At 45.2% G+C, this 13,287-nt stretch overlaps 1 protein-coding gene across 3 annotated transcripts in view; it reads right to left on the minus strand.

The window, feature by feature from the left end:
* The window catches only part of Kctd1 (potassium channel tetramerization domain containing 1), a 196,480-nt gene that overhangs the window by 35,885 nt on the left and 147,308 nt on the right, over positions 1-13,287 (minus strand). For all 3 annotated transcript variants that reach the window (XM_051163018.1, XM_051163019.1, XM_051163017.1), the window contains exon 2: positions 4,349-4,527. In XM_051163018.1, the coding sequence (XP_051018975.1) occupies positions 4,349-4,527 (179 nt within the window). The remainder of the gene's footprint in view (positions 1-4,348; positions 4,528-13,287) is intronic.

Here is a 13,287-nt window from a genome sequence, read left to right on the forward strand (position 1 = left end):
CATTATCAATAGTGTTAATAAAGTGTCTTCAGTGCTTTTGAGCCATTCATAACCAGATCTGCCCTGCAAATCTGCACAGCCCAGAGAAAGAGAACAGTATCAACGGCCACCTCCCATCAGATGCTCACGCTATATAAATCAAGTAAGTAGACCCTTACAAAATATTCTGATCGCATCCACGTATTTTCTTTCTTTTCCTCTTTTTTTATTTTTAAAGTGGGGCGTTGTTCAATCAGGCATGTGTAGGGAGGTGTCCTACCACTGAGCTACAGTCCTAGAATTCTCACTGATCACCAGCCACTGCCATCCCCACTTAAAATAAAACCTGTTATTTTGAGACCCAGTTTTGATAAGTTGCCCAGGTTGGCCTTGAACTCAACAACCCCCCTGTCTGTTTGCAGGTCCAGCTGAGACTATCTGATGGTGCCATATAGACTTTAACTTTCTTTTTGTTGCTGTGCCCAGTAAAAGTTTATTTGTAAAAACGGGCAGCAGATCCATGAGTCCTGGTTTGTTGCCCTCTGACCCCCATCTTGACATATGCATGGCTTGCTTTTGACAGTGCCCTCCTTTGTAAGCCAGCTTAGCCTTGAACTCAATATGTTTCAACGTCAGCCTCCCAAGCTCTCGGGGTGTAGTGTGAACCGCTGCGCTCGGTCTGGCTTTTTATCTGTTTGTGGGTTTTTTGTTTTTCCTTTTCCTTTCAATGTGATTGGTGTAGAGTTATTACGGATCGGCCAGGGGCCCTTGTGGATTGCATCTCCTGGCTGCAACCCCACGTGGAGACGTACAGCATTCTCCCTCCCTTTCTCTGCCAGGGCTTTTGCTCAAACTCAGCTCCTTGCACACATGCTGCACTACCAAGCCACGCACCCACCTCATGCCATCTTCCACTCACATCTTTTAAGGCCATTTGTTACTTGCAAATCAGAATTTCTTTAACTATGGGTCTTCCCCGAGATCTTAGAAGTCCCCTTCTTCCCTCTGGGCCACACCTCCGGGACACAGCTGGAAGAGAGCCGGGGGGGGGGGGGGGGCTTTACGTGGTAAGGAAGGGTGGAATCTGGAGAATGTCACCAGAATTGCTAATAATCCTACAGTCATGGATTACCCAATCGGTCTCTCTGGGCCTGATTAACAGAGGGCTGACTAGGTCATGGATCCTCACAGAAATTGGGACACTTGACAGCTATGGGAAAAAAAAATCCCAAACTTTTATTCTTCTATATATCTTTGACTGCTAAAATCTGAGTGTGGGTCCCTTCCTGAATTGTCTTTGAGCTGAATACTTAAATGCTTATAAAGGTGTAGCAAGGGCGACAGAGAAGCAGAGCAACACACGGTGGCCAATTAAACAGTAAGACAGTGTTATCTGGCCAGTGACATTTGCTTTTAGGTATCAGCCATAGAAACGGAAGTTTCTTTGAAACTTGACATGAGCTTAAAGCTGTCTTCCCTTGGAAAAGATGGACATAAAGTGGACTATATAAGAGAGGACACAGAAGCAGATCCAGGGAAGGAGGCTACAGAGAGGGAGGTATGGTGAACACTCAGAGTTCAGAAGGCAATTTGAGATTGTCTTCCCGCCGAGTTTGGCAGAAGATCACCATGCCTTGAACACAGGGCTACGAACTGCTTCCTATGATTGCATGTAACGAGTACATATTTGCACCTGTTTTATAGGAGAGAAGGCAGGTGTTTGGCCATTGGATGCTACCAACCCATCACATAACTGCCAGGCAAATGGCAGCACCTACATCTAAACACGGGTATCACTGTCAAACTACTTTTGCTTGGCCTGGGGGGGGGGTAGGGGGTGTGAGGCTTAGAGCTAGGAGACATGTTTGCCATGTACAAGACCTGACTTTGATCTCCAAAACATCAGAAGAAAAAAGCATATCTTTATTGTTGTGGCTATGATACTGTGGGTGATCGGAAATGACATGAAAAATGAGGAAAGCATGATGAACAATTCTGCCTTTTTGAATTACATTGATGAGAAAAAATTCAAATTTTGATATATGCAAGTATTAGGATGGCAAAAGGGCAGGCTTAATTCTTTTCATAAAAGCACATATTCTTACTTTAGTGCTGCCATAGGAAAGCAGATGCATAAGCAATTTTACATTTTCCAGCAGCCGCATGGAAAAGCCACCACTGGAACAAAACCAGCTATGTAAGGCCCCAGGCCAGTGGTCCAAAAACCCACATCCAGAATGTTCCAAAGCCCAGAACCTTGGTGTGGACATCTGTTCTAGTGTGTGCACATGTATGTTCATGCATGTTTGTGAGGCTTCAAATATGGAAGCCAAAAGTCAACCATGGGTGTCAACTCTCAGGAGTCATCTGTCAAGTAATTGGAGACAGAGTCTCTTGTTGCCAAGAGCTTGCCTGAGTAGCTGGCTGGCCAGTGAGACCCCAGGATCCACCTGGCTCTGCCTCCCTAGTGCTAGTGTTCCAGTTACATTCTGTTGCTGTGATGAAATAACCCAATCAAAAGCAACTTAGGGGAGAAAAGTGCTCAGTCGGCTTGTATTTTTTAGGTCACAAGGCAGCACTGAGGGAAGTCAAGGCAGAACTCAACCATGATCCTTGAGGTACCACAGAGGAATGCTGTTTGGTATCTGGCTTGCTTAGCCATCTTTCTCATATAAGCCAGAACACCGGCCTAGGCATGGTGATGCCCATGGTGGGCTGGACTTTCCTATGTGCACGTATAGGCATGCAATGTGATTTAGGCAATTCCTCAACTGAAGTGTCCTCTTCCCAGGTGACTAGGCTGTGTCAAGGTAACAATAATCACAGCTTTTTAATGTGAGTTCTACGAATGGGACTCATGCTTTTGTGGTGAGCACCTTTCCAACTTAGCGATACCAAGTCCCCAAGACCTTTTGAGTAACAACACAGTACTCTTACATGGAAAACTCTACACCATGAAACTTGCCTTCATTTACAGAATTACTGGAAATATGATACAGAATGGTCCTCAGGATAGGTGTGTAAAAAAATATATGAAGCATAAATGAATCTCATGTTCAGACCTGGGTCCCTTTTTCCCAGATAGCTCATTATATAGAAACAAATATTCCACAAATTGAAAATGTGCCAAATCAGAAACCCTTCTGCTCTATGTACTTTGGCAGAAAGCCCTGTAAGCTGCATCAATTTCCCCCTTATATAAGGAGTTTAAAAGGCTAAGAGGCAAACTGGAAAAAAGGGCCACAAGACCAGACCACTACTTGCCCTACACTTAAAGACAGGATCTGGGCCCTTATATATATTTTGTACTTGACCCTGGATTTGACCCCTCATCTGGAGGGCCAACAGCAATTTTCTGTAATTGATGTTAATATTAACAAAAGGTTGGGAAGAACACAAATAGGTACTCTTAAACAAACAAACAAAAACCAAAACCAATATTTCTAGAGCCTCTGTGGTCATGTGACTCTGTTTCACCTTCTTCTTTTTTTTTTTTTAATTTTATTTTTATTTTTATTTTTTTTTCTGTTTCACCTTCTTAATATTTTTGTGTCATATTGCCCTAACAGCTGACAGGATTACATCATTGTGGATAACTTAGAAACCTATATTTTAATAATTTCATTTTTTATTGTGGAAATTAAATCATGGAATAAAGAGAACAATTTTTCTACCCTTTGCACCCCAATTTTCAAACTATTTTATAAAGTAATAGGTAGCCGAGAAAGATCTGAAAAAACTAAAACACTAATCTTTATAACATTTTTACAGTAACTATGATTTTTATTCAGTCATTTTTATTTAGACTGCAAATATTATTCTCCACCTTCCTCTCTTTCTCGTGTGTGTGTGTGTGTGTGTGTGTGTGTGTGTGTGCACGCGTGCGTGTGTGTGTGCACGCGTGCGTGCCAGGCCATCCATGCCACAGTATACATGTGGAACTTAGTGGACAACCATCTGTATTCTTTCCTTCCACTTTGACCTGGGTTTGAACTGAGGCCATTAAGCCTGCTCTAAGCCGTTTCAGCTGGCCCCCACCATTTTCAATTTTGAGATAGGGCCTCACTCTATAGCCCATGCCTTAAACTCATTATAAAGCCTCAGCTTGCCTTGAAATCATTATCCTTCTCTCTCGGTCCCTTGAATGATGGAATTACAGGCATATACCACGGCACTCAGAACATGTATTCCATGTGACATGCAGACATGTACTCCATGCCACGGCTTGCATGGCCCTGAGCAGCCTCTGCAGGTCATGTCCTACACTTGGCATTGGTCAGGCCACCCTGTTCTTCTGACCAAAGGAAGAACAGTCAAGAGCATCAAACGCGTGTACTTCTCACAATGGCATGCCCACTTTTGCAGTTACCTTGACTCGGGGTATTTGGTGAGGGTGGCCAGGCTGCTGGTGTACATGTGGCCGCCCACATCAATGTGGACGGGTGCATTGGATTTGGTGAGCTGCGCTGGAGTTGGAATGCCTTGATTGTTCAGTGGCGATGCTGGGGATCTAGTGATGAGAGGTCTTGACATATTGGGCCGACTGTCCTACAGAGAGAGAAGCACATTTAGATACGGGTTCTGTTGTTAATGGAACCAGAAATGTACATCATGAGAGATGAGTGAGTATCAATGGTAACCACTTGGCAATAAAACCCAGAAAACCAGCAGGTTCTCTCACTTTTAATGATTATAAGCAAAACAAACCCTGCAACAGAGATAGAAAGAACACGTCATGTGCTCAGATCCGACTCTGATGACTCTGGGGGCTTATTATACAAATGAATTTTCTCACATTATGCAAATAACAAGTGGCTTGTGGAGAAATCCTATTCATTTCAAATGAAAAGATAATCAATGCTTAAAACAATACACACCCAACTAAAGCATGTGCGGTTTATGCTTCTCTTTGAAAACGTCCCCACTGCTCTGCACAAGCAACTACAGCAGATCTCAGCCATATGTGTTCTGTAAGACAGTTTCCTGAGGTTCTAATTTTTGAATCACAAAAAGAGAGTGTTGCACAGTTCTAGCCATCAGCTATTCAAAGAGGCACCACAGGTTTATCAGTCAGTAGATTAAAAAAAAAAAAAAAAAGAAAAGAAAATCAAAAGCCAGCTTCCCAGCTGGCTCCCTAGCTCTGTTCCTGGGAATCTGTAGCTTTGGGATGCTTCAAAACAACAGCACCCTCAAGTGATAAATATGTGCTCGGGGACCACAGACAAGCTTCTCTGCTGTGTGCCTGACTTCCGAGGAGACGAAGCATCCAGGGTGAGGATGAGGCAGACGTTGCTGCTATGACATATAGTGTGATGTGAACAGCAGGATGCCGGCAGCATGTGGCCTCAGCAAGAGCATGTTTAAGGAACGGCTCTGTCCAGAACAGAAAAGATGCCAGGCGTCCCAGGACACAGAAAAAAAATGTTTAAACACCGTGGGTGACTCTGGCGCTCCACAAGGGCCAGCTATTTAGAGCCATTGATTTGGTGGCGCAAACTGATAGTCAACTGAGGAATAAACCAAAAAGAGCATTCTGGAAGACTGACCCCCCCACACACACACATGTCATTTAGCCAGAGACTGTTTACAAACACACTCACAATGTGTGCCAAAAATAGCGACAGACATGAGAGGATTCTGACAAATGCCTCTGACGGAGGCGACAGAAGGGGAGTTGCTTAGTCCTTAAAAGTGCAACACGGTAAAATATAAATTTGCAAAATGCCATAGGTTTCTTGGTCCTGGGACAGCTCGAGGGGTTCCCTGAAGCTCAACTGTTAGACCTCTTAGCATTAAGAAGACAGCCACTGGCCTTGTTTTCCCAGGCAGCTGCTATGCACAGGGGGTGATGGGCCCTTGCACGAAACCTTTACCATCTGTGTGGTGTTCTGTGTGGCGCATGAAACACAGCCCAGAAACTGTCACTTGAAAAGAGTTCGTTTTTTCAGCTCCTAAATTGGGTGGCAAATTCACGGGTATTCACTAGAGTGTTCTGTACGGTATTTTTCAATAATGTAAAATAGAAATTAAGAACACAAAAGGGTGCTTGGAACACACAAAGAAAAGGAGCTGAAAGGGTTATTAGGCAGGGGGAAAAAAGGCTAAACAAAAATCCCAGATGGTAGAACGTATTAAGGTTAAGAAGTGCCAGAAGTAGCAATTTTAATTTTCAGATGACAGAAAACATACTTTAGCCTTAAAAAGTGATCAGGGGCTGTGGAGGTGTAGTAAATAAAAATGCTGGCTGTGTTCGTATGAGGAGTGGAGTCAGAATTCCTAACAGCCTGGCCTAGTAGCGTGAGACTGTAACCTCAGTGTCCCCACTGCCCAGCGAGAAGCAGAAGTACCAAGCTCTGAACACTAACTGACCTTTGTAGCCCACAGTTGTAAAGTCTTTCCACAATCCTCCCGAAAACAACATGATCAGGTCTGTCACAGCAGTACTAGCCTAGTACCGATGATTTCTGTCTTGGTTAGGGTTACTATCGTTATGATGAAACATCGTGACTAAAAGCAAGTTAGGGAGGAAAGGGTTTATTTGTCTTATATTTCCACATTGTGGCCCACCTCTGAAAGAAGCCATGGCCGGAGTTCGTGAAAGTCAGACCACATCCCCTGGATGGGGAGTCCTGGTGGCACTCAGAGGAAGGATAGCAAGCTACCAAGAAGAGACTTGATACCCTATGAGCATATACAGGGGAGGAAGTCCCCCTCAGTCACAGTCATAGGGGAGGGGAGTAAGGGGAAAATGGGAGGGAGGGAGGAATGGGAGGATACAAGGGATGGAATAACCATTGAGATGTAACAAGAATAAATAAATTAAAAAAAAGGAAAAAAGAAAAGAAAAGAAGTCATGGCTGGAACCTGGAAGCAGGAACTGATGCAGAGGCCATGGAAAGGTGCTTTCTTATAGAACCCAGGACCACAACCCCGGGGGTGGCCCCACCCACAATGGGTTGGACCCTCCCCCATCAATCCCTAATTAAGAAAAATGCCTTAAAGGCTTGCCTGCATCCCAGTCTTACAGAGGCCTTTTTTCAATTGAGGTTCCCTCCTCTCCTATCACTATACCCTGTGTCCAGCTGACAAAAACCTAGGCAGCACAGGGACCCTGCCTCAAACAGTGCTGAAGGCCCCAGGCTGCCCTCTGATTTCCACATATATGCTGTGATTTGTATGTGTACACATTCAGCGACTCACACACATGCAGGTATCATACCCCCCATCACAGCCACACACGCCACAAAGCATTTTAAAGAAATATCTAGAATGTGGCTTCCTATTAGAAAGTGATTTCCTGAGCGTTCTCTCTCTCTCTCTCTCTCTCTCTCTCTCTCTCTCTCTCTCTCTCTCTCTCTCTCTCTCTCTCCTGTTAGAATTCAGTCCATCACAGCACTGCAGTCTGTAATAGCTTTTCAATTGGACACATTCTGTATCCTGCCTGAGGGTGCTTGGGTGGAAATGAACAGATTTGCAGGGTTAATACGGTAGTTAGTCTGTGACCTCATTCAGCATCGCTCGAACATTGCCAGGCCTGCGTGGAAGAAGCAGAAATTCAAAGCATAACTGATTGGTTAAGGACCCCAGACTCCTCCAGATAGCTACCATTTACATTATAAATCATAAAGGGTTGGCTACTGTGGAATTTAAAATGGAACCGTCATGTCTTCAACATGGCTCCATCCCAGTGCATACTGTTTAGCACACGCCCTGTTCCATAAGATCTTTTAAATGATGTTTCTTTTTGTATTTGCATGCATGTGCATGTATGAGGGTGCTCATGGGTGTGCAGATGTGTGCAGAAGCCAGGGGTCGCCCTGAGCTGCCATTCCTAGGACATCTTTCCACTTTGTTTTTTGAGATAAGATCTCTCATGCATATGGAAGTTGTCAGGTAGGCTGTGCCGACTGGGCAGTGAGCCCCAGGGCTCCCCTTCCTTGGCACTGGGTTTACACATGTGTGCCACCACCACAAGCCGCTTTTTTCCATGAGAGTCCTGGGGGCTGAAAGTCAGGTCCTCAGGCTTGCAAGGCAAGTACTTGACTAACTGAGCCTCGTTCCCAGCCCCTAGTAAGGTCAGAGGTGGCCAGTGACAAAGTGGATGCTTCCTTCTCTTCAAGTGGACACTGACTACTTAGACTGAACTATTTACCTGCCACACAACAGCTGCCTTCCCAGAAGCCTAAAGATGAAATCAGGACCCAGAGTGGCAAAGTGGAGAGGTGCTAAGGCCTGGAATCGGCCACTCTCTGTCTCTTTGTCTCTGGATTTGCATGTTAGTCAGGTACATGAATTTGCATGCGAGTTGTAATTTCTGTCACCTGTCCTAGTGGAAAACTTTTCCCATCACCCAGAAGCCTCCCTTTGAGGCAGGTTGGCCATGGGAGAGTTGGCCTGTCATGTTAAGCCCTGCCACAGATGCAGCAGGGTTCCTAGCACCCTTCTTTGGTGCTATTTTCCATCTGTGTAATCACTCACCTGCCAGCCCCGTGGACTGGGAATATCTTCCACTATTACTTCTACAGACACGAAAACCACAAACTCGACCCCAGGTGAGTTCAGGGGACTTAGATGCATAGTTGCTTTCCCAAGAATCAGCTCAGGCATGGAAGCTGGTCACACGAAAAACTATTTCTCATAACACCTTTTTCCGGAGCTGCTTCTACCCCAAATAAACTCTACCCCGACTCTAAGCTATGCAGCTATTGCTCTGTCCTCCTGTGGCCTCTAGCTCCTTCCTTCCTTGGTGTTAATTAGCATCTCGTATGTGGCTGGGACAGTAGCAGGTGCTGGACACATAGGCTGTGGGTCCCTGGGGGAGCTCACCAAATGACCGTGATTAGGAAACAAGAAGGCCAGACCGCATGGCAGCTTCATGGAGAATCCCTTAACCAGGCGTGGCCTTGGGAGGCATGACAGACAGGTCCAGGAGACAGCGTAAGCTGAGAGCCAGCAGGTAAAATGTGGATAAGCACCGGACACTGACAAGTGTGCTCCAAAGAGCCTCACTAGGTCCCAAAGAGAGAAAGGTACATCCTAGAAGTTAAAATGTCAGTACAGCAGAGGTTTTAGCCATTTATTTGTCCCATCTCTCGACAACAATCTCAATGAAACACCCTAACCCTGTAAATGAGGAAGAGGAAAATGACGGAGCTGTCTGTAGAGCAGGAATGTTGTTTGCTGTGCTAGCTGCTGACCACAGCTGGCTGCCTGAGCATCTGGAGTGTGTCCAGGGCCATGGAGAAGATGGGTATTTCATTTATTGGTTTCTGTAAAGACTGGTTTTCATGTAGCTCAGGCTGGCCTTGAACTCCTGATCTTCCAGCCTCTGCCTGGGAGTGCTGGGATTATAGGTGTGCATCACCAAGCCCAGGTTCTGAAGTTTTAATCTTAATGCATTTGAATTCTTTTCAATGTTGACGTTTAAATAGCCCCGCCGGACACTGGCTATCATTTTGGGCAACAGAATAAGAATACTTGACTTTTTCTTACTACTTTGGAAGAGCAACTCACAACCAGTCTAAAGTTACCTCCCTTAGCAAGGGTGCTGTGCGTGTTGCCCTTGTTCTTTACTGGGCTTGGCTTGGCATTGCCTGTTGGCTTTTGTTTGTCTTTTGATTTTGAGACCAGCTCCTAATATATATGCCAGCGTGGGCCTGGAACTCAAGATCTTCCAAGCAGGGGGAAAAATTGAAGCCAGGAGTACAAGACCCTAACATACACCCATTTTCTACATTCTTTTCAACAGCATTTCTGCTGTCTTTACTGGCATTATGACCAAAAAAAAAAAAAAAAAGAAGAAGAAAGAAGAAGAAAGAAAAAAAAAAAAGCCATATAAGGAGGAAAAATGACAAAAGAATGAGGCTTTCTGGGTCGGGCAGATGGTCATTAGCTACACAGTGCACATGGTATGTGTCTGTCCATGGGAAGCAACAGGCAGACAGGCAGCATGCATCTGCAAGACAGAGGTCAGATGCTGACCACCTCCGGAGGCGTTCACTGGGAACTGAGGAAGAGCCTGGTGAGAGCTGCAAAAGTCTGTATTAAATCTGGCTGTTGCACAGGCACACCTAGGATATATGTGTGCTCAAGATTTTGCTTTTTAATTCTAACTCCTAGTTAAATGCTGCATATTGAACTAAAAATAATCTAAAGAACAAAACAAAATCAAACCCCAAAAAAGAAAAAAACAATCTACTCAAAATACTCTCTTGATCAAATACTTAAACTTCAGTGAAATGCTGCCTAAAAAAAAAAAAAAAAAACAAAAAACAAAAAAACAAAAACAAAAACAAGCAAACAAACAAAAAAACCAATCCACAAAGTCTGGCGGTGTAGCTCAGTGATAGAGTGCAGGTCTACCACGTGCGAGGCCTTGGGGCCCACTCCTAACAATGGGGGTGCAGGAAGGGGAGTTAAAAGGTGTTTATTCTTTCCTTTCACAGAATTTGCTAAATCTAACTGAAATGCTAGGGCACAAAGCAGCCCTCTGGGATTCTATTTCTAATTCCTCCTTTGCCCATGTCTGGCCTACACAGATTTCCCAGGCCTGTCAATCGGTTTATCTCTACATTAACATCTCCCAGCTGCCTCATTTTGCTGCCTTGGTAGTGTAATCGTCCAGCTCACCCGCCCAGCACTGGTTGGGGGTGTGTGTGTGTGGGGGGGAGTAGAATCCTTCAAGGGATTTCAGTGCAGGCTTTTTCCCAGAGAAGCTAATGAAAACCTTGTCTCTGCAGTGTATCCTGGCTCTGTGCTGTTCAAACAGGAGCCTCGGGGGCACCGCCTCAAACAAATGCGCTCAAGTCTAAACTGCGAGTTTTAATGACTTTATCTGTTAAGAATGCATGCCCCTGTCACATGCCCCTGTCATGTCCCACTCACTTTCATTTTGGACTCTATCAGCTCGTTACTGGGGAAAGATACAGACTTCCCAGTGACACGTCCGGGAAGGTGTGTGCCAGGAAAATACCTACAGTATTTATTTTTTAATTTATAGGATGCAATATGAGTAGGAAAGGCATCTGATATAGATTATAATCTTTCCCCCGGTTTCTTTATTTTTCTTTTGGTTTTTCCAGACAGGGTTTCTTTGTGTAGCCTTAGCTATCCTGGACTCACTTTGTAGACCAGGCTGGCCTCGAACTCACACAGATCCACCAGCCTCTGCCGCCCAGAGTGCTGGGATTACAGGAGTGCACCACCGTGCCCAGCTCCCTAGTTTTAACTAAGGTGCATGAACCAATCTCTATCTCTCCCTCCTTCCCTGTCTCCCTCTTCCCCACCCTCACACCCCTAAACACACACACCTAACCCCCCAACACACCTAAACATACACACACACACACACACACACACACACACACACTAACCCCGATATCCTATGCATGGCTTGTCCAGGAAAGCAGCATTCTGACTCCCTTCTTTCAGACATCCTGACAGAGATTTGCTGCATGCAAACTATAAGCAAAGCCTCCTAGGCTCTGCTCCCTGTGATGGAAATCTGGGCTGACCTGGGCGTGTTACAGTGACACAACACCGTTGGCCTCTCATTGATTCTTGTTAAAACCACCACTTGGCCGCTCACTGTTCCTTTACCCTATGGCGAGCTTCTCAGTGTCTGGCACTGAAGGAAGCCTCCTGTTCCTCATTCTCTCAAGCCCTGTTACTAGGCAGTTCTCATGTGCTGATCTCTGCTCTCCATAGACTTTAAATAAATAACAGAATAAGCCTGAGCTAAAAGAAACAAAACGAAACAAACAAACAAACAGAAAAAATGCCCTCTTTGCTGATCATTATGTCGGTTTTAGAAAGGGCCAACAAGCACCAGAGTGCTTCAAATTTGATGACTACTGCATTCATATTACTTAGAGGACAGCTTCCGTCAGTCTCAACCATCTGGAAGACAGTAAAAAAGCAGTTCCCAAAAAAAATCTTCTGAGCATCCAAATTTCATGTAAAAACTCCCACTTACTTAACTCATGGGCTCCTGTAAATCCACAGAGCCTATTTTATTATTTTTAATATTTGTGTGTGTGTGTGTGTGTATGTGCGTGCATGCGTGTTTGTGTGCGTACATGTACGCACATGAGTATAGTGCCTGTAGAGACCAGAAGAGGGAATCTGTTCCCCTGGAGCTGAAGTTATAGCTGATGTGGGTGTGAGGAACTGAAATGCTTACAAGAGTGGTCTGTACTCCTAACCACTGACAGTGTCTCCCGCCCAGTGTAGAGCCTGCTTAGTGTGATTTCACACACTGTAACAATCATAGTATTGCTTTTGTAGTTCATTATCAGAACCACCCACATTCATCACTTGAAAATCAAACCCCAGACTAGTGCAGATTAGACAGTGTATAGTATAGTTGAAATATATTTCTATGCCCAAATTGTAAAGAATCATATTTTTTAAGTAAAGACCATCTTCAAAACTTTGTGTGTCTGGCAAAGTTCCATGAATAGCATTTATTTAGTGTGAAGAGAAAGAACTTGTGTGTCTGAGAGCATGGGTTAAGCTCAGCCCTGTGCTTTTCATGATCCTAGAGAAATTACCAAACCATCTGCTTCCAGTGGCCTCTCTCCTTCCAACCTTTCAGGGAGGCAAAGCTGGCAAGTGAAGCTGCACAGAGTTGCCAATGCCAGTAATTCCAGCACTGGGAAGGCTGAAGCAGGAGGATTGCCACAGCTCAAGGCTAGTCTGGGCCATGTGAGCTCTAGGGCAGGCTGGACTACCGAATGACAGATTGTGTGTGTGTGTGTGTGTGTGTGTGTGTGTGTGTGTGTGTGTGTGTGTGTGTGTGAGAGAGAGAGAGAGAGAGAGAGAGAGAGAGGGAGGGAGAGAGAGAGAGAGAGAGAGAGAGAGAGAGAGAGAGAGAGAGAGAGAGAGAGAGAGAGAGAGAGAGAGAGAGAGAGAGAGAGAGAGAGAGAGAGAAGTAGACGAGAAGACTGAGCCGGAAATGTAGCTCAGTGCTTGACCAACACATAAAAAGCTCGTGTCTCAGTCTCTGTGAGCCCCTATGGGACTTCCTCCCCCTCTTCCACAAGATTTCCTGAGCTCGGCCTACTGTTTGGCTGTGGGTCTCTGCATCTGTTTCCATCAGCTGCTGGGTAAAGCCACTCAGATGACTGTTACGCCAACCAGAAAGCATCCATGGGGCACTTCTAGCCACCTTCCTGCCACAGATGTAAGAGATGCACAGCTTGGCCCTCATGTGGGCCCTCTAAGAGCAGGAGCAGGGGCTGCCTCTGCTGCCTGCCTTTGCATCCCTTTCCTCTAATTGACGGCCTTGTCTAGCCTCAATAGAAGAAG

This window comes from Acomys russatus, chromosome 20 (genome assembly GCF_903995435.1).
Source record: "Acomys russatus chromosome 20, mAcoRus1.1, whole genome shotgun sequence".
Taxonomy (NCBI): Eukaryota; Metazoa; Chordata; class Mammalia; order Rodentia; family Muridae; genus Acomys; species Acomys russatus.